At 33.5% G+C, this 22,715-nt stretch overlaps 1 protein-coding gene across 2 annotated transcripts in view; it reads right to left on the reverse strand.

Moving 5' to 3' along the window:
* The window catches only part of LOC148944194 (putative rRNA-processing protein EBP2 homolog), a 44,743-nt gene extending 22,511 nt beyond the window's left edge, over positions 1-22,232 (reverse strand). Inside the window, exons 1-3 of one of the 2 annotated variants that reach the window (XM_089099774.1) lie at positions 22,199-22,232; positions 4,509-4,637; positions 2,316-2,414 (exon numbers count right to left, since the gene is read on the reverse strand). In XM_089099774.1, the coding sequence (XP_088955900.1) occupies positions 2,316-2,396 (81 nt within the window). In that variant the 5' untranslated portion in view covers positions 2,397-2,414; positions 4,509-4,637; positions 22,199-22,232. The remainder of the gene's footprint in view (positions 1-2,315; positions 2,415-4,508; positions 4,638-22,198) is intronic. The other variant, XM_089099775.1, reaches the window with a different exon arrangement.
* Between the last annotated feature and the right edge of the window lie 483 nt (positions 22,233-22,715).

Consider the following 22,715-nt stretch of genomic DNA (forward strand, 5'->3'; position numbering starts at 1 on the left):
CTCCCATAATATAGTTTTAAATAGTTTTCACTGAACACATAAAATACATGAATAAAAATATTCACTAGCCAATTATTTGCCTATATCATAATCATAAGCTCTTGTTGTTTTTTTTTTTTTGCTTAAAATTTAGAGTTCATTTCTTTGCATTTGGGTTTCCCATCTTTGAATTGATTTCACGGTCTCCCATGTGGACACACAGTCTTTAGGGGTAGTAAGAGGAATTTACTACAAAAAGGCTTAAAACAAGACAAATTAAACCAAGAAGTTATTCTCAGTGAATACACCTTCTAACCTAAGTATCCAGGTAGTAATCTTCGAAGCCAGGAAACATGGGACGTAGCCAGGGACCAAAGAGTCCGCATCCCCTTCGTATTACAAGGAAGTAAAAATATGCTTGAGGTCCCAAATCTCAAAAGGAAATACTTTTAAGAAAAACTGAAAGTAAATGACAGATAAGTATTTTGGGACTAAAAGGGCACTTATCCTAAGATTAAGAGCTTAAGAACCATTCAAAAATTTCACAGCCTTTCTCTTGTATGGTCTTGGGCATATCTTTGCTATGGTCGTATATAAGGCATAATTTAAGGGCACAAACCTATTAATCTTAAAAATAAGAAATACGCATATGAAAAGAAACAAACACAAAGGATTTTTACAAGCAGACTGTAGGCTAAAAAGCAAAAGCCACACATCAGAAAATTTTAATATTGCAGATCTTTTACATAAAATTTTCAGTTGGGCGGTAAAAGTATTAGTGTTCTAATCAGGTTGACATCTGCTTTTTTTTTTTTAATTAATTTAATGTACTAGGTTGATGAATGATCAAAAACAGGCCTGATATTTGTCAATATTTTTCATGCAGCCTATTAACTCCAAAACAGCTTCCATAATTTGCACTATCAAGGTCTCAATGTAGTACAACAAAAAAAACTTGCCTGGTCAAGACACTGTTTGATACTTATTACATTTTAGCCACACAAATCTTGAAAAACACTATTCTCAGGTCAGAGTTTTAAAAACACAATGTAAGGAAATCAGCCTAATTTGCCACATAGAGTGTAAAAATTCAGTTTTTCTTCTTTATTAGTTCCTTCAGAGCTCTGATGCTTCAAAAACTACAATAATGGTCTGAACAATTAGGTGACTATACATTTTAGATCATTTTCTGAAAATTATCTTAAAAGTATGTCCCATATCTTCTAGCTGGCGAAGTACAAAGATACAAAAATCCTGGCATATCCCCTCCTCCAAAAAAAAAAAAGGTTGTACACATTCCACATCTTTTCCTCAAAAATTATCTAGGTCCCTCTTCTTGGAAAAATTTCTGCACGTATCCTTGAGGGAGAATTATCTACTAAGAACGTGTAGCTAAAAGGGTATAAAAGGTAAAAGGCCATATACCTGATTAGAACAGATGAGTACTGCATAGTAAAAAATCCTAAGAAATTTGACATTGAGGTAAAAAATCAAAGATGAAAAAAGAAATGCTACACCTTAATAAGAAAAATAATATGAAAAATGAAAACATGTTTCAAGAAAAATGCTCTGATGCCAATTTGACTGTTCAAATTATTTTTGGCATATGTACAAGAGAAAACTTGTGGAGTTTTTATGTCAGGATTAGGTTATATCTTTGTGAGGTAGCAATTATTCTTTCCTTGGACAATGCACCAATCCATATCCTATTCCTATATCTTCAATTTATTCGTGCAGCTACATCTGCCAAAGAGATTCTCCTATGAAATATTTAAGCAACTTGCACCTGTCTATTATTACTCTAGAAGACTAAATTTTCGAAAAAAAAAAAACACTAAATTTGGCCAAAAATAAGTGCAGTATATAAATGCACACAGGCCCAACCCTTGGAAATATATCTTCAAGGACTTTGCAAGTGCAGCCTCTTGGGTTAAATCAGGCTATTTTTTTAGAAGGGGAGGGGGAGAAAAATCAAAAATAGTAGTCTCAGGCAAAAATGCCTTAAATTTTCCTGTATTCAAATTCGAGACAAAATGTCTGAAATTGTCAAATTATATTTGGATATATACTTAGTGGTGCACCATACTACCAGACTTTCCATAGTGAATAGAAAGGGAATAGAAAGCATAGAAAGATCAAATCAAAAACCTTGAATCAGCAATCCCAAACTTTTATTTCATTTCAGCAATTTATTTCATTCCAAACTTCCCTAGTCTTCTACATCACTTTTAAAATGCAAGTAAAGAGCAAAATCACAGCTTAAAAAACAAGTTTGTCTTTATATAAGAAAATATCTAAATAGTACATTGAAATGAGAAAGAGAAAAGAGCAATTACCTCTTCATCAGAATCCATATATTCTTCTTCAGATGATGACTCAGCCTCAATCTTCCTTGCCTTTTTTGAAATTTTCACCATTTTGTTCTGTTCAATAGCCTTTCAAAAAAGAATCAAGCAAATAGAATAGAAATGAAAAAACTACCTACACAGTACTAACAAAAACACAATAATTTATTTCTCACCCTCTATACAAATTGAAAAATGGAAAAGTTAAAAGAAAATATAAAAAAAAATGAAAAGGCAAAAGAAAATATCAAACAAAAAGTAAAAGGTAAAAGAAAAACGAAATATCAAACAAAAAGGAAAAGATAAAATAAAATGGAAAAGGAAATATTAAATCAAAATGAAAAGGTAAAGGAAAACAGAAAAGGAAATACCAAAAAAACGAAAAGGTAAAATAAAAAGAAAATATCAAACAAAAAGGAAAAAGTAAAAGAAAAAGGAAATACAAAACAAAAAGGAAATGTTAAAAGAAAATATCAAACGAAAAGGTAAAGTAAAAAGGAAATATCAAACAAAAAGGAAAAGGCAATTTGAAAATGTACAATATTTTCTTAACATGCTTTGGTAAAGGTCCAGAACTGGGGCTATTGAGAAGGAGACATGTTAAGAAAATAATTCTTATTCCATAATATGCAGAATAATTGTGGCTAACAATTTTGACTACAGTTCCTCTAAAATTAACCACCAACCCTCACAAATGTACAAATATAGAGCCCAAATTATACATTCTCCATGTAATCTGCCAATGCATCTCTCTTGTTTCAACCTGTGTACCCATAAATTGAAGCAACTGTGATAAAACAAGAACCAGAAAAACAAGAGTGATGTATGGCAGAATGAATGGGAAATACATAATTTGGACTATATATTTGAATATTAGGGGGGAGGCGTAGCATATAGTGGAGCTACATTTAAAATGTGTTAGCTAGGCCTACAATTATTCTGCATATTCTGAACTAGCCTAAAAATAGTTTTTTTTTTTTTTGAAATGTTTCCTTCTCAACAGTCCCAATTATAGAGTTATACCAAAATTCTTCCAAAAAATTAGGAAGAATTAGGTTTTAGATTCTACGGACAATACCAATGTCCATTGAGGACATTGGTATTGTTTTTGATAATCAATTGAGGTTTGATAAACAGGTATTAGCTGTATTGCACAAATCAAACTACAGTTTGCTTTGTATCAAAAGAATGTTTAGAAAGTTCAATCTGTGAAGCTTTACTATGTTGCATAAGATAATGACACGACCAATAGTTGAGTACTGCACATATGTGTGAGATCCAACAAGTAAATCTGATTCACAGCTTATTGAAAAAGTACAAAACCAGGCATCAAAATTTGTTCCTTATTTGAAGCTCTTGCCTTATGAGTGTAGACTAAGATGTTTGAGCATACCATCTCTACAATTCAGGAGGAATAGATTGAATTTAGTTAATACATTTAAAATTATTTATGATGTAGATAATTTATTTTTTTGGGATTTTTTTTCAGTATAGCCATTATTCATCCACCCAGCAGAACTCATTAAAATTGTATCAGAAAAGGGTTTTAAGAAAAATTGGAAAAGGTTCTTCTGTAAATTAATCCATTAAATCAAGGAACATGTTGTTTCAAGAAATTATCTTACTGTTTTGGTTGGAACCTCTTTTCTATATAGGTAATAGCCTATATAGAGCCATAATATCCATGGAATTTGAAGAATCTGTTTTACTTAGTGCCCCTAAAAAGAGCTTCATGAATTTGTCTCCTTGTGCATTCTGGGGTATTTGTTTATTTTTGTAATGTGTTCAGCCTGAATTTATTTGTTATTATCATACCAATCCATACCCAGGGGTGTAATTCTTGTTTATTGGCTCTTTATAGGCCTACTGTATTTTTGTTTAAAATAGTAAAAAAGAAGTGGGAAAAAGTGAATGAACATAAAATGTTGAGTAAAATTGATATTGTAAATATAATGAAATTCTGAATTACTTTTCCAGCATATTCCCTCCCAGAGAGTGGGAATCCTAAAAAGATAGCCTACCACTTCCTAGAGAGGGGGAAAGCTCATGCAGGATTACTATCAATCCAGACTAGGATTATGGATAGAAGAACTACTTCAGATAAAAACATTAAATACTAGCCTACGAAATGCAAACTTAAGCTTAAGGAATAAACTACTGCTATATAAAATAAAAATAACAAACCAAGCTTGAGGATTTTCTTTTTCTGATTGGTGTGTTATTGATGCCACAGCATTTATTGTTGCCACTTGACAAGAACCAAAAATGGTGCCAATTGAGTGAAAAAGTGATGTTTTTGTAGTATCCTTCCTACTGAAATACAATATAATATAGATGATGTTTTGCTGTCTATGATAAAAACATGTCACCCCTAGTTCTAACAAAAAACTGATTTCTTGTAACTTTTTCTAGTAAATGAATACTAAAGTCTGTTTTTTTTTCTAAGTTACTCTGAAATTTGCTTAAAAAAAAGGTAGAAAAGGGCTAGGAAGAGCAATAACCACAGACCACCCACCCCTCCCACATTTTAAAGGGAAAAATACAGTCTTTGCTGATCAATTCAGTTTTTTGCCCTCTTATCTGTTCCATAAAGTGGCGTTCACAAGCATGTCTAGCTAGAATCCCATGCCTAGACATGTGTCTAGCCAGAATCCAATGTCTAGGCAATGCGAACAAGCTAATAGATGAGATAAGCAAAACAATTGCCTTAGTGTGCTTCATTATTATGTCGGGTGTTGCATATTTGCCTAAAATGAAAAAAAAACAATTAATGAGAAAAAAAAAATTAAATTTCAGTTTACAAATGTAAACATAAAAGATGAAAATAGTGGATCTTGACTCATTCTGATTGGTTGTAATTAAAAATCCTAGACATTGAGTTCTAGAGTCTAGAACTCAATGTCTAGCCATGCACCTTGTCTAGCATGTCTAGCTAAGCGCTAGTGTATTCAGCAATTTTTTTTTTCTCCTTCCAGCATTTTCTTCAGAAGAGCAGTGCACATTATTGTTTTGTCCCATTTTTATGTGACTGAGAACAATCCTCCAATTTACCAGTCTTGGAAACTAAACGATGACAAAAGTACCTGTCTACACTTTTAGTTTCTCATTAGATATTTAAAGCAAGTAGATACTCTGGATGTTTCAGTTCAAAAATCTGTTTGCATTGTATACAAACTACCATTTAGTCTTTTCACCCCTTTGACTCCCCAAAAAATATCTTCAGATAATCAGAAATCCCTCATCCTTGTCTCTAACCATGGTCCTGGAAATAAAGATACCATCCTGTCAATTAATAACTAGTACTCCCTATTAAAATTCTTAATTCTGTTGATGGCCTGTGGAAAGTGCAAATACTTGAGCTGCCCATTCCCAGCAGTTTAAGACCATTAGGCTGGCTGGTACTTATATGGCTCTTCCTATTCACTCCTGCTCTTTTCTGTACATTCCAATTTGTTTGCTGAATTCACCCTTGTTTCTATTGTCTTCATTGTGCTTTAATGATCAGTAATCAATTTGTCTCTTCTTTAAGATATCAATAGATGCCTTAAATGTCTTTCTATGAATGAGCCAAGGCAGGTTAGAATTCAGGATTGCAGTGAAGACATATGGTATATTGGCCATATAGAATAAAACATAAAGCACACTACAGTTTGGCTTGTATCAAAAGAATGTTTAGAAAGTTCAACCTGTGAAGCTTTAATATGCTGTATAAGAGAATGACATGACTAATAGTTGAATACTGCATATCTGTGTGGTATCCAACAAGAAAATCTGATTCAGAGCTTATTGAAAAAGTGCAAAAACAGGCATCAAAATATGTTCCTTATTTGAAGAGCTTACCTTAAGAGCGTAGACTAAGATGTTTGAGTCTACCATCTCTACAATTCAGGAAGGATAGATCAGACTTGTTAATATATTTAAAATTATTAATGGCATTGATAATTTATCTTTTAGTGATTTCTTCAGTTCATCCATTATTCATCCCCATAGCAGAACTCATTAAAATTGTATCAGAAAAGGGTTTCAAGAAAGGTCAGAAAGTGTTCTTCTGTAAATCAATCCATTACATGTTACCATAATCCATTACATGGACCATGTTACCTGACCATATTGTTGCAATAAATAATGTTACAGCTTTGGTTGAAAACTCTTTGAGGGAGACAAGTAGCCTATATAGAAAAATAATATCTATGGATTTTGAATGATCCATTTTACTCAGTGCCCCTAAAAAGAGCTTCATGAATTTGTCTCCTTGTGCATTTCATTTGTTGTTGTCATAACAATCCATACACAGGGGTCTAATTCTTGTTTATTGTCTTTTTGGGTAAATTTCTAGTTGGTCATATAATTTAGCTAAGATGAAAGTGAAAGCAACATTTGATGCCTTTTTTATGCTTTTTTATAATTCAATAATCACTTCTGCAGCTAATTGCATCTTGAGCCTTTAAAGGGGCCCCAAAGGTATTTTAGGTTATATGAATTATGAAATAGCATAAAAAAAGAGGACTCCACCCTTTGACTATTGGAAAAAATTACTTTATAAGCTTATATAGAATGGTACTATCTAATCTCCTTATAATTAAAAACAATTCATTTTCCAACTAGAAACTTCTCCCTTCCTAGGAAGTTCTCATTTCCTTTAAATCTTTCTTTATGACATACTCTCATCCCTGACAAGGACAACCTGCTTTCCTTTTAGCCCTAGACAGTTGGTCAAAAAGGAAATTTTTTGGCAATTTGTCATCCTTCATCTGCAGAATGTGCCCTAGCCATCTCGACCTTTCTTTCATTATAGCCATAGAAAGCAGGATTAAACCACATTTTTTTGTACAGCCTACTATTTGAAATATTGTCTGTCAGCCAGGTACCCAGAACAATCTGTAGGCAATTTCTATGGAAAACATCTAGCAAATTGTCATCCACTTTTGGAATTTTCTTTTAGTTTTGTATATCTTGATGGGATCATCAAGGAGGGAGGTTTGCATTGTTGTCAGGATAACAACTAATATATTGAAAAAGAACGTGAAATAAGAACATTGCTATTTTTATTCTTTTAGCCTACTATGTTTTTTGAGAAGTGCTGCTAAACTGAAATTTTACCATTATTTCGAAATTTGACTAAGTTACCATTTTATTCTTAGAGATGTGTCCACTCACAGTTTCAAGTAGCCCAGCCTATAATGAATAGGCCAGGAAAAAAGCCTATTGAAAAAGGGGATTCCACCCTTTGACTATTGGAAAAAATTACTTTATAAGCTTATATAGAATGTTACTGTCCAATCTCCTTCTAACGTCATTTTAATACAATCCTAAAAAGGGCTTATCTCAGATTTCCCACTCAATCACCTGGACTATCTGTCTTGTCTTCTTCTACAATTAGCCATGTCTTAATGCCTGCAAAATACTTGATTTCAATTAATGTGTTGCAGGAAAAAAACATTGCCCCAGAAACAATTCATTTTCTAACTAGTTGACTAGTAACTTCTCTCCAACAAAACTTTATTTTTCCAACTAGCTGGAAACAAACATTGCCCCAGAAAACAATTCATTTTCCTACTAGTTGACTAATAACTTCTCCCCAGAAACACTTGAATTTGCCAACTAGTTGACAATAAATGTTGCCCCAGCAAAACTTTCATTCTCTAACTAGTTGACTAATAACTTCTCCCCAGCAAAACTTAATTTTGCCAACTAGCTGGAAACAAACAATACCTCAGAAAACAATTCATTTTTGAACTAGTAACTTCTCCCCTCCCATGAAGTTCCTATTACCTTTAAATTTTTCTTTGTGACATCCTCTTACCCAAAACAAGGACAACTTGCTTTCCTTTTAGCCCTAGGCAGTTGGCCAAAAAAGAAAACCTTTGGCAATTTGTCATCCTTCATCTGCAGAATGTACCCTAGCTATCTCAACCTTTCTTTCATTATAGCCCTAGAAAGTAGGATTGAAACACATTTTTTGTACAGCCTACTGTTTGAAATATGGTCATTCATCCAGGTACCCAGAACAATCTATAGGCAATTTCTATGGAAAATATCTAGCAAATTGTCATCCACTTTTTGGAATTTTCTTTTAGGTTTGTATATAATGATGGCATCATTAGGGAGGGAAGGTTACTTTGTTGTCAGGATGACAACTAATATGTTGAAAAAAAGCATGAAATGAGAATATTGTTATTTTTATTTTATTAGCCTACCAAATTATTTGAGAAGTGCTGCTAAACTGAAATCCTACCATATTTGGAAATTTGACTAATCTACCCTTCTATTCTTAGAGATGTGTGCACTCATAGTTTCAAGTAGTCCAGCCTATAATAAATAGGCCAGTGTGAAAGGCTATTGAAAAAGTAAGGTTTTGTTGAGAAGTTACTACTCAACTAGTTGGAAAATGAATTGTTTTCTGGGGTAATGTTTGTTTCCAGCTAGTTGGCAAATATCAGTGTTGATTAGGAGAAGTTAATAGTCAGCTAGTTGGAAAATGAATTGTTTTTTAGAGCATCGTTTGTTTCCACCTAATTGGCAAAGTTAAGTGTTACTAGGAAGAAGTCGTTAGTCAACAAATTGGAGAATGAATTGTTTTCTGGGACAATGTTTCTTTCCAGCTAGTTGGCAAAATTTGAAGTTATTAGTCAACTGGCTGGAAAATAAAAGTTTTACTAGGGAAATGTTTCTTGTCAACTAGTTGGCAAATATAGATTTCTCCTATAGGGATGGGCAAAATTTTCCAACTAGATGGCAAAAATATTTTTAATTATAAAGAGATTGGATAGTAGCATTTTATATATGCTTATAAACTCATTTTTTCAATAAGTCAAAGGGTGGATATCCAAAAAAAGCATCAAATGATGTTTTCACTTTCATCCTAGTTAAATTATATGACCCACTGCAAATTTAACATGAACTTTACCCCTCACCCTCCTAATGTGCAGATATATAACCTGAAATGGAATATGCCCTGAATTGTAGATGGCAAAATTTTGACTTGCAAAATTCAGCATTATTTTTGTCAACCACATTTGAAAAACTTGAAATGATAAGGAACAGTTTATATTTGAGTTGTCTCATAAATGGGGTTTGAATAGTTATAAATAGCCTAAGTATTTTTGGGTAAACATTTACCAAATCATATTATTGAGTTATGACTAAAGTGAATATACCACTTGATGCCTTCTTTTATGCTCTTTATGAATATAATATTCATTTTTGTCGGAAATGAATTTTAGCCCCCACTCCTATTCATACCAATTCAGGGTATATATTTGCACATTAGGGTGGGGGGGGGAAAGTTTAAACTTACCTCTCACTTTCATCAGAAATAAAATTACCCCACCCCCCTAAGGTGCAAATATATACCCTGAATTGGTATACATAGGGATGGGGGCTAAAATTCATTTCCAACAAAATGATTATTATATTCATAAAGAGCATAAAAAAGGCATTGAGTGGTATATTCACTTTAGTTGTAACTCAACAATATGATTTGGTTGAGTTACAGTTACAGTTATTTGGTTGAGTTAATATTTACCTATTTTTGGAATATATAACACTCAAACAACTTATTCACAAAGTAGGCATATGCTTTTAACCACTTTTCAATAGCTTAACTAGGCCTAGTACTGCCTTAATTACCTTAATTCATACTTTGGAGCAAAATAGGTCCATGCTGAATTAGTACTGATAAGTTCTTTGTGTGGTTATAAAAATAAGATACCTTTGGGGCCCCTTTAAGGGCTAAATATGCAATTAGCCCCAGAAGCAATTCTTGAATTATGAAAGAGCATTAAGAAGGCTAGAAATTTACCTCCTTTGGTTTATTTTTTTTTATTGTCTATTTGTAACAAGACAAGCCTAGGCCTATGGCTTAGGCCTAATCTGTTTTTGTTTAAAATAACAAAAACATGAATGAAGATGGTTATGCCTACAAAAACAGTTGAGTGAAATTCTGGTTAATATAGGCCTAATGAAATTAAGAATTACTTTTCAATATATTCCTGCCCAGAGAGCGGGAATCCAGTAAAGTTCTACAAAATCATATTTTTGAGTTAGGACAAAAGTGAATACACCATTCAATGCCTTTTATTATGCTGATTACAAATATAATAATCATTTCTATCGGAAATGAATTTCAGCCCCCCCCCCCCCCATTATATGCCAATTCAGGGTTTGGTTAGGTATTGCCTATATAGGGGGGGGGGGGCTGAAATACATTTCCAATAGAAATGCTTATTATTTTGGTAATCAGCATAAAAAAAGGCATCAAATGGTGTATTCACTTTAGTCCTAACTCAATAATATGATTTCATAGAACTTTACCCAGGAATCCTAAATAGATAGGCTACCACTTCCTACATAGGGCCAAAGTTCATGCAGGATTAATGACCACCAAGACTAGGATTATGGGCTACTTCAGATAAAAAAACGGTAAAATTCTACTTTAGTTACTTTTGGCTATCTTGGAAAGGAGTTGGGTTAGGAAAATGAAACTTTCAGGGATGGATGTACATGCTAAGGTATGCCCCGGGAAGGTACTTTGAAGTACCTACCTCCACTCAGCCCCCCCCCCGCGCGATAATGGTAAATTACTGCACATTACTAGTTGTTTTTAACTCATATTTCATCCTATATTACTATCATAAATATAAATCACTGCTTATTTTACACAACTTCTGCTTTTAACCTTGTTCATTAAAATATATTCCAAAATCCTATTTAAATCCTAAGCCATTTAATTTTCAACCCATGCTGACTTTCTTTATGGCATATGAAACCAGGTTTGTTGTGATGTCACACTTGCCTTATCAGACACCCTTACCCTTAAGGGTAGCAGGCACATGCCAAACAACTCTGTTGATAAGACCATTTAAACCGTATTAATTAGGGAAAGGATTTCACAAGAGAGATCAGTAAAAATAACCTAATCCTTTTTAGAGGATATATTATGTCCTGGGAAGATGTTTTTGAAATTTCCCTTCTACCCGATCTTAAAATTTTCTAAAACTCTGCTTTAGAAGCTTTTAAAATATTTCTAAAGTACTAAAAGATAGAGTACTAAAAACATCAGAATCAACTTCAGAGGACACATTATATCACGGGAAGAGGTTTTTGAAATCACCCTTCCCCCCAAACTCAAAATTTTCCAAAATTCTACTTTAGAAGCTTTTTAATTATTTCTAAAGCGCTAAGACATAGAGTGCTAAAAACATCAGAATCAACATAAGAGGACACGTTATATCACGGGAAGAGGTTTTGTAAATCCCCCTTCCCCCCAAACTCAAAATTTTCCAAAATTCTACTTTTGTAGATTTTTTAATATTTCTAAAGTGCTAAGACGTAGAGTGCTAAAAACATCAGAATCGACTTCAGAGGACACGTTATATCACGGGAAGAGGATTTTAAAATCCCCATTCCCCCCAATCTCAAAATTTTTTAAAATTCTGCTTTAGGAGCTTTTTAAATATTTCTAAAGCACTAAGACATAGAGTGCTAAAAACATCAGAATCGACTTCAGAGGAGACGTTATATCACGGGAAGAGGCTTTTAAAATCCCCCTTCTCCCCAAACTCAAAATTTTCTACAATTCTACTAGAAGAGCTTTTTAAATATTTCTAAATCGCTAAGGCATAGAGTGCTACGAGAAGAGGTTTTGAAAGTCCACCTTCCCCCCAAACTCAAAATTTTCCAAAATTCAACTTTAGAAGGTTTTTTAAATAGTTCTTAAGCACTAAGACATAGAGCGCTACAAATATTGGAATCGACTTCAGAGGAAAAATTATGTTATGGGAAGATGTTTTTGAAATTCCCCTTCCCCAAAACTGAAAATTTTACAAAATTTTACTTTCGAAGCTTTTTTCAATAGTTCTAAATTGCTAAGACATAGAGCGCTACAAACATCAGAATCAACTTTAGAGGATAAATTATGTTATGGGAAGATGTTTTTGAAATCCCCCTCCCCCCAAACTCAAAATTTTCCAAAATTCTACTTTAGAAGCTTTTAAAATATTTCTAAAGCACTAATAGATAGAGTGCTAAAAACATCAGAATTGACTTCAGAGGACACGTTATATCACGGGAAGAGGTTTTGAAAATCCCCCTTCCCTCCAAACTCAAAATTTTCCAAAGTTCTACTTTAGAAGCTTTTTTAAATATTTCTAAGGCACTAACACATAGAGCGCTACAAACATCAGAATCAACTTTAGAGGATAAATTATGTTATGGGAAGATATTTTTGAAAAACCCCTTCCCCCCAAACTCAAAATTTTCCAAAATTCTACTTTAGAAACTTTTTAAATAATTCTAAAGCACTAAGAGATAGCGTGTTAAAAACATCGGAATTGACTACAGATGACACATTATCTCACGGGAAGAGGTTTTGAAAATACCCCTTCCTACCAATCTCACAAATTACCAAATTTCTACTTTAGTAGCTTTTTTAATTATTTATGAAGATCTAATACATAGAGAGCTACAAACATCACAATCAACTTTAGAGGATAAATTATGGTATGGGAAGATATTTTTAAAATCCCCCTTCCCCCCAAACTCAAAATTTTCCAAAATTCTACTTTACAAGCTTCTAAAATATTTCTAAAGCACTAATAGATAGAGTGCTAAAAAAATCAGAATCGACTTCAGAGGACACGTTATATCACAGGAAGAGGTTTTGAAAATTCCCCTTCCCCCCAAACTCAAAATTTTCCAAAATTCTACTTTAGGAGCTTTCAAAATATTGATAAAGAACTAATAGATAGAGCGCTAAAAAAATCAGAATCAAATTCAGAGGATACTTTATATCATGGGAAGAGGTTTTGAAATCCCCCTCCCCCCCAAACTCAAAATTTTCAAAAATTCTACATTAGAAGCTTTTCAAATAATTTATAAAGCGCTAAGGCATAGCGCACGACAAACATCAGAATCAACTTTAGAGGATAAATTATTTTATGGTAAGATTTTTTTTAAATCCCCCTTCCCCCCAAAACTCAAAATTTTCCAAAATTCTACTTTAGAAGCTTTTAAAATATTTTTAAATTACTAATAGATAGAGTGCTAAAACATCAGAATCGACTTCAGAGGACACCGTTATATGACGGGAAGAGGTTTTGAAAATCCCCCTTCCCCCCAAACTCAAAATTTTCCAAAATTCTACTTTAGAAGCTTTTTTAAATATTTCTAAAGCACTAAGACATAGAGCGCAACAAACATCAGACTCCACTTTAGAGGAAAACTTATTTTTTGGTAATATGTTTTGGAAATCCCCCTTCCCCCCAAAATCAAAATTTTCCAAAATTATACTTTATAAGCTTTTAAAATATTTTTAAAGCACTAATAGATAGAGTGCTAAAAACATCAGAATCGACTTCAGAGGACACGTTATATCACGGGAAGAGGTTTTGAAAATCCCCTTTCCCCCCAAACTCAAAATTTTACAAAATTCTACTTTAGAAGCTTTTAAAATATTTATAAATCACTAATAGATAGAGTGCTAAAAACGTCAGAATCGACTTCAGAGGACAAGTTATATCATGGGAAGAGTTTTTTAAATCCCCCTCCCCCCCAACCTCAAAATTTTCCAAAATTCTACTTTAGAAGCTTTTAAAAAGTTTCTAAAGCACTAATAGATAGAGCATTACAAACATCAGAATCGACTTAAGAGGACAAGTTATGTCATGGGAAGATGTGTTTTAAATCCTCCTTTGCCCCAAACTCAAAATTTTCCAAAATTTTACTTTAGAAGCTTTTTTAAATATTTCTAAAGTGCTAAGACATAGAGCGCTACAAACATTGGAATCGACTTCAGAGGAAAAATTATAAAAATTTTTTTGCGTGGGTGCAATGGTTAGCTTAATGGAGTTTTGATAGGGGGTGGATGGGGTGGGGGGGGGCGGTGGTCAGCAACCTGGTGGCGGTGCCCCTGCTTATACTAATCTAAGCTGAACATTTTGTTGCAACATGTTGCACCAGAATAATACTCTAATATTTGGTTGATAAATTGTCTGTCTAACAAATTTGTCTGAGTTAGGTTATGTATTTAATGTATGCTATGATTTACCCCCCCCCCCCTCATGTGCAAATATATAGCCCAAATTTGTTTTCCGTTGCTATAACTCACAAATTTTGAAAGGTCATTCAAAGTTTTAGACATCCCTCTTACCATACATCCCATTCCCCCTTCATACTCTAAAATCTGGTTGATAATTTGAAAAGCCTTATTTTCCACGGGGTATTTTTTTGGGGGGGGGGGGATTTTCTGTGCGGATATTTCCCGTGGGGGGGGGGGGCATTTTCCGCGGGGAGGTATTTTCCGGGGGAGATTTTCCGGCGGGTATTCGCCAAGTACCACAAATTTGATGGTATGAGTTTTATTAAAATCTTTTACTTTTAGGGGTTGTTTCCCCTTTTACGAAACTCAGACAAATTTGTTAGACAGGCAATTTATCAACCAGATTTTAGAGTATTATTCTGGTGCAACACGTTGCAACAAAATTGTCAGCTTAGATTAGTATAAGCAGGGGCACCGCGAGCAGGTTGCTGACCACCGCCCCCCCCCACCCCCTCCTCCTGTTATCAAATCTCCTTTCAGCTAACCTTTGCACTCTCGAAAGAAAATTTCTATATAAGTTCCAACATTTTTTACATATTTTAAATTGCGGATGTAAAAAAGAAAAGCAAAATTTTTCAACATTATAGGATTAAGCTATTTGAATATGTTTGATGTGGTTACCCAACTCAAAATGTTAAGGGGTTTCCAAAAAAAATAATCAAAACGAATATAGATTATTCGGTACTTGTGCCTTATAAATAACCCACCGCTATAGACTGTACAAGGAAACCAGATGTGATTTCTTATTGCGTTTACAATATTTAAACTGTTGTTTTTTTTTGGGTTTAGGGAGGGAAACAGGTACCTGGGTTAGGTTACGTATTTAATATATGCTATGATTTACCCCCCATCCCCTAATGTGCAAATATATAGCCCAAATTTGTTTCTAAAATATTATATTTTCATACTATTTTATTTTATTTCATTAGCAGTAACCAAACTTAACTTCTTTTGTGCATAGTGGTGGGTTATTTATAATGCACAAGTACCGAATAATCTATAGTCAAACATGTACTTCTGCCCCCTCTCTCCCCCTCCCTATTTACACTTTAATAACGTCTCGTAGCTTCAAGAATGAAGATTGCTACACTAAACTATTTTGACAAAAACATTTGAATTGCTTTAAGAACAAATGGGGTTAGATACCGTAAATTGCCAAATTTTCTGTTACAACGTTTTAAACATTAATTAGTAAATAATACTCATAAAAAACAAATTAGTTGGGGTTATAAAGCTCCGATATATATATTTCATGAAATGGTGCATTCTCGAGGAGATTAAATATTTTTTTTTGAAATAGTGCTCTGCCAGATATCCTTCCATATGTTCTTCTCTTCTGCCATATCTGGGTATATTGTCTCGAACGTCACGCCAGTGTCTTTCGATGTTTTGTGTGTGAGCACCTGTTGCAGGGTCAACAAAATTTATACTGTGGTTGACGTGTAAATGCTGATAGCCCTGGCTAACCAGGCAATCGTAGGCCCTCCAACAGTCGCTGATAATTGTTGTCCCTGGCAGGATTCGGTTTTGGATAATTCCCAACAACGTGGCACTACTTCTATCCGGCACAGAAACCATGAATGAGTTACCAGTTCCTCGCTCTATTCCACCAAATACCCATTTACCCTTGATGCAAATATCCTAGTGTTGAGCCTACATGGTTGACCCAACGATTCCACTTGTTTAGTCACAGGTTGCATAAATTTAACTTTGACAGAAATTTTGAGTTTGGGGGACGTGGGATTTCAAAAATATCTTCCTATAACATCATTTATCCTCTAAAGTTGATTCTGATGTTTGTATCGCTCTATGTCTTTGCACTTTATAAATATATAAAAAAGATTATCAAGTAAAATTTTTAGTTTGGGGGGAAAGTGGATTTTAAATAACTATCCCCATGATATAATGTGTCCTCTGAAGTAAATTCTGATGTTTTTAGCCCTGTATCTTTTAGTACTTTAGAAATATTTTAAAAGCTTTTAAAGTATAATTTTGGAAAATTTTGAGTTTGGGGGGAAGGGAGATTTCAAAAACATCTTCCTATGACATAAATTGTCCTCTAAAGTTGATTCTGATGTCTGTAGCGCTCTATGCCGTAGCGCTTTAGAAATATTTAAAATATTTTAAAAGCTTCTAAAGTAGAATTTTGAAAAATTTTGAGTTTGGGGGGAGGGGGATTTCAAAAACATCTTCCCGTGATATAATGTGTCCTCTGAAGTCGATTCTGATGTTTTTAGCACTGTATCTTTTAGTACCTTAGAAATATTTTAAAAGCTTCTAAAGTAGAATTTTAGAAAATTTTGAGTTTGGGGGGAAGGTTGAGTTTCAAAACCACGTCCCGCGATATAACGTGTCCTCTGAAGTCGAGTCTTATGTTTTTAGCACTCTATTTATTAGTGATTTAGAAATATTTTAAAAGCTTCTAAATTAAAATTTTGGAAAATTTTGAGTTTGGGGGGAAGGTGGGTTTTCAAAACATCTTCCCGTAGTGCTTTGAAAATCCTCCTTGAAGGAGGATTTTCAAAACCTCTTCCCGTAGCACTCTATGTTTTAGCGCTTCAGAAATATTTAAAAAGCTCCTAAAGTAGAATTTTAGAAAATTTTGAGTTTGGGGGGAAGGGTGATTTTCAAAACCTCTTCCCGTGATATAACGTGTCCTCTGAAGTCGATTCTGATGATTTTAGCACTCTATCTATTAGCGCTTTAGAAATATTTAAAAAGCTTCTAAAGTAGAATTTTATAAAATTTTGAGTTTGGGGGGAAGGGAGATTTCAAAAACATCTTCCCCTAAGATAAGTTATCCTCTCAAGTTTATTCTGATGTCTTTAGCTCTCTATGTCTTAGCGCTTTAGAAATATTTAAAATATTTTAAAAGCTTCTAAAGTAGAAATTTGAAAAATTTTGAGTTTGGGAGGATGGGGGATTTCAAAAACATCGTCCCGTGATATACTGTGTTCTCTGAAGTCAATTCTGATGTTTTTAGCACTGTATCTTTTAGTACTTTAGAAATATTTTAAGAGCTTCTAAAGTAGAATTTTAGAAAATTTTGAGAAAATTTTGGAAAATTTTGAGTTTGGGGGGAAGGGGGATTTTCGATAGAAAATTTTGAGTTTGGGGGGAAGGGTGATTTCAAAAACCTCTTCCCGTGATATAATGTGTCCTCTGAAGTCGATTCTGATGTTTTTAGCACTCTATGTCTTAGTGCTTTAAAAATATTTAAAAAGCTCCTAAAACAGAATTTTACAAAATTTCTAGATTGGGGGGAAGGGGGATTTTAAAAACCTCTTCCCGTGATATAACGTGTCCTCTGGAGTCGATTCTGATGTTTTTAGTACTCTATGTCTTAGCGCTTTAGAAATATTTAAAAAGCTTATAAAGTATAATTTTTGAAAATTTTGTGTTTTGGGGGGAAGGGAGATTTCAAAAACATCTTCCCATGACATAAATTGTCCTCTAAAGTTGATTCTGATGTCTGTAGTGCTCTATTTCGTAGCGCTTTAGAAATATTTAAAATATATTAAAAGCTTCTAAAGTAGAATTTTGTCAAAATTTTGAGTTTGGGGGGAGGGGGGATTTCAAAAACATCTTCCCGTGATATAATGTGTCCTTTGAAGTCGATTCTGATGTTTTTAGCTCTGTATCTTTTAGTACTTTAGAAATATTTTAAAAGCTTCTAAAGTAGAATTTTAGAAAATTTTTAGTTTGGGGGGAAGGGTGATTTCAAAAACCTCTTCCCGTGATATAAAGTGTCCTCTGAAGTCGATTCTGATTTTTTTAGTACTCTATGTATTAGCGCTTTAGAATTATTTAAAAAGCTTCTAATTTAGAATTTTGGAAAATTTTGAGTTTTGGGGGTAGGGATATATCAAAAACATCTTCCTATGACATAAATTGTCTTCTAAAGTAGATTATGATGTCTGTAGCGCTCTATGTCGTAGTGCTTTAGAAATAATTAAAAAATATTAAAAGCTTCTACAGTAGAATTTTGAAAAATTTTGAGTTTGGGGGGAGGGGATTTTAAAAACATCTTCCCGTGATATAATGTATCCTCTGAAGTCGATTCTGATGTTTTTAGCACTGTATCTTTTAGTACTTTAGAAATATTTTACAAGCTTCTAAAGTAGAATTTTAGAAAATTTTGAGTTTGGGGGGGAAGGGTGATTTCAAAAACCTCTTCCCGTGATATAACGTGTCCTCTGAAGTCGAGTCTGATGTTTTTAGAACTCTATGTCTTAGCGCTTTAGAAATAATTAAAAAGCTACTAAAGCAGAATTTTAGAAAATTTTGAGATTGGGGGGAAGGGGGATTTTTAATACCTCTTCCCGTGATATAACGTGTCCTCTGAAGTCGATTCTGATGTTTTAGCACTCTATTAGTGCTTTAGAATATTTTAAAAGCTTCTAAAGTAGAATTTTGGAAAATTTTGAGTTTGGGGGGAAGGGGGATTTCAAAAATATCTTCCCATAACATAATTTATCCTCTAAAGTTGATTCTGATGTTTGTAGCGCTCTATAACTTAGCGCTTTAGAAATATTTAAAAAAGCTTCTTAAGTAGAATTTTGGAAAATTTTGAGTTTGGGGGTAAGGGGGATTTTTAAAACCTCTTCCCATGATATAACGTGTCCTCTGAAGTCGATTCTGATGTTTTTAGCACTCTATCTATTAGTGCTTTAGAAATATTTTGAAAGCTCCTAAAGTAAAATTTTTGAAAATTTTGAGTTTGGGAGGAAGGGGAATTAAAAAAACAAATTCCCATAACATAATTTTTCCTATAAAGTAGATTCTGATTTTTTTAGAGCTCTATGTCTTAGCGATTTAGAACTATTGAAAAAAGCTTCTAAAGTAAAATTTTGGAAAATTTTGAGTTTGGGGGGAAGGGGGATTTTAATTAACTCTTCCCGTGATATAATTTGTCCTCTGAAGTCGATTCTGATGTGTTTAGCCCTGTATCTATTAGTGCTTTATAAATTTTTTCAAAGCTTTTAAAGTATAATTTTGGAAAATTTTGAGTTTGGGGGGAAGGGGGATTTCAAAAACCTCTTCCCATGAAACAAATTGTCCTCTAAAGTTGATTCTGATGTCTGTAGCGCTCTATGTCGTAGCGCTTTATAAATATTTAAAATATTTTAAAAGCTTCTAAAGTAGAATTTTGGAAAATTTTGAGTTTGGGGGGAAGGGGGATTTCAAAAACATCTTCCCCTGAAATAAATTGTCCTCTAAAGTTGATTCTGATGTCTGTAGCGCTCTATGTCGTAGCGCTTTAGAAATATTTAAAATATTTTAAAAGCTTCTAAAGTAGAATTTTGAAAAATTTTGAGTTTGGGGGGAGGGGGATTTCAAAAACATCTTCCCGTGATATAATGTGTTCTCTGAAGTCGATTCTGATGTTTTTAGCACTGTATCTTTTAGTACTTTAGAAATAATTTAAAAGCTTCTAAATTATTTATCGATGAAATATTGAGTATGGGGGGACGGATGCTTATACCCGCTTCTGCATAATATATCATGGCTTTTTTTCCGTTGAGTCTGATGTTCTTATCTCTATATGTATTAGAGCTTTAGAAATAATTTAATATAGCATAAATCATAAGTTTAGAAACGGTTTATTGTTGGGGGCAGGGGGGATTTAAAAGCATTTTCCCAGGATATTACTTGTCCTCTGAAGTTAATTCTGATGTTTGTAGCGCTCTATGTCTTAGAGATATAGAAATTTTTAAAAAGCTTCTAAAGTAGAATTTTGGAAAATTTTGAGTTTGGGGGGAAAGGAGATTTCAAAAACATCTTCCCATGACGTAAATTGTCCTCTCAAGTTGATTCTGATGTCTTTAGTGCTCTATTTTTTAGAGCATTAGAAATATTTAACATAATTTAAAAGCTTCTAAAGTAGAATGTTGGCAAAATTTTGAGTTTGGGGGGAGGGGGGATTTCAAAAACATCTTCCCGTGATATAATGTGTCCTTTGAAGTCAATTCTGATGTTTTTAGCACTCTATGTCTTAGTGCTTTAGAAATACTTAAAAAGCTCCTAAAGCAGAATTTTAGAAAATTTTGAGATTGGGGGGAAGGGGGATTTTAAAAACCTCTTCCCGTGATATAACGTGTCCTCTGAAGTTGATTCTGATGTTTTTAGTACTCTATGTCTTAGTGCTTTAGAAATATTTTAAAAGCTCCTAATGCAGAATTTTGGAAAATTTTGAGTTTGGGGGGAAGGGAGATTTCAAAAACATCTTCCCATGACATAAATTGTCCTCTAAAGTTGATTCTGATGTCTGTAGCGCTCTATGTCGTAGCGATTTAGAAATATTTAAAATATTTTAAAATCTTCTAAAGTATAAGTTTGGCAAAATTTTGAGTTTGGGGGGAGGGGAGATTTCAAAAACATCTTCCCGTGATATAATGGGTCCTCTGAAGTCGATTCTGATGTTTTTAGCACTGTATCTTTAAGTACTTGAGAAATATTTTAACAGCTTCTAAATTAGAATTTTAGAAAAATTTGAGTTGGGGGGGAAGGGTGATTTCAAAAACCTCTTCCCATGATATAACGTTTCCTCTGAAGTCGATTCTGATGTTTTTAGCACTCTATCTTTTAGTACTTTAGAAATATTTTAAAAGCTTCTAAAGCAGAATTTTAGAAAATTTTAAGTTCGGGTGGAAGGGGAATTTCAAAAACATCATCCCATGACATAATTTGTCCTCTAAAAAGGATTAGGTTATTTTTACTGATCTCTCTTGTGAAATCCATTCCCTAATTAATACTAATTAAATTCCCTAATTTAAATGGTCTTATCAACAGAGTTGTTTGGCATGCGCCTGCTACCCTTAAGGGTAAGGGTGTCTGATAAGGCAAGTGTGACATCACAACAAACGTGGTTTCATATACCATAAAGAAAGTCAGCATGGGTTGAAAATTAAATGGCTTAGGATTTAAATAGGATTTTGGAATATATTTTAATGAACAAGGTTAAAAGCAGAAGTTGTGTAAGGTAAGCAGTGATTTATATTTATGATAGTAATATAGGATGAAATATGAGTTAAAAACAACTAGTAATGTGCAGTAATTTACCATTATATAGAGGGGGGATGAGTGGAGGTAGGTACTTCAAAGTACCTTCCCGGGACAAACCTTAGCATGTACATCCATCCCTGAAAGTTTCATTTTCCTAACCCAACTCCTTTCCAAGATAGCCAAAAGTAACTAAAGTAGAATTTTACCAAAAAAACATTAAATACTACCCTCAAAATGAAAAATTATGCCTAATGCTTCTTCTAATTCAACAAGGCGGGCTTTTCATTTAATACTATTTAGCCCTTTTCGTTTTGATTCATTCTGTGAGCCACATATCGACTAGCCTGAGTGCCTTTGAGTTGTTAGATATACTAATCGATATGTAAGGATATCTATTTACACTATTAGATTTAATATAATATGATAGATAGGCCTATTGATTTCTGCGCTCTGTGTGCAGGTATAGCCTAGTTGGATAGGCTCTTGGCTGGTAGTGAGATTTTGTGGTGTTTGAAGTACTTTAACAGTTTACAATGCAAGGTATGCTGTGCATACGCCAGGGTATTACATTCAAATAGGCAGTGGTCAATTGTTTAATTTTCCTTATTACAATACTGGCAAAGAGGGGACAAGGGACCTGAACGACTTGAGTTGGGAAACTGAGAAGAGAATGCAATAAAATTTAGTCCATTTGTTTCAGAACGAATTCTTTGATAAATTGAAAAAAAATCCTTATTGGGAAAGGGGGAAAGATTAGCTAAATAAAACAAACCTAGCTTGAGTGTTTTCTTCTTCTTTTTCGTGATTGCTGTGTTAGAGATTGCTGCAGCGTTTATTGTTGCCAGTTGACGAGAACCAAAAACACTGCAAATCGGGTGAAAAAGCGGTGTTTTGTGGAATGCTTCCTACTGAAATGCAGTATAATAACACATAGAATGTTTTGCTGCTCGTGATACAAACATGTCGCCCCTATTTTTAACTGAAAACTGATAAGTTTTAAATTAATTAATTTCTTGTAAATTTTTCTTGTAAATGACTACTAAAGTCTGTTTTTCTCAACTTACCCTAAAATTTATATAAAAAAGTTAGAAACGGGCTAGGAAGAGCAATAACAATAAACGCCCCTCCCCGTTTTTTAAAGGAAAAAATACAGTCTTGTTTTTAATTTCAAAGTTTTTTGCCATTTTTTGGTCCTCTTATCAGTTCCATATCACTAATAGCTTGATAACTAATAATATATAATTAATAATAATAGCTTTAATGATAACTAATCAATTCGTCTCTTCTTT

Source organism: Artemia sp. Qi Xiang Cuo, chromosome 14 (assembly GCF_049724085.1).
Source record: "Artemia sp. Qi Xiang Cuo chromosome 14, ASM4972408v1, whole genome shotgun sequence".
Classification (NCBI taxonomy): Eukaryota; Metazoa; Arthropoda; class Branchiopoda; order Anostraca; family Artemiidae; genus Artemia; species Artemia sp. Qi Xiang Cuo.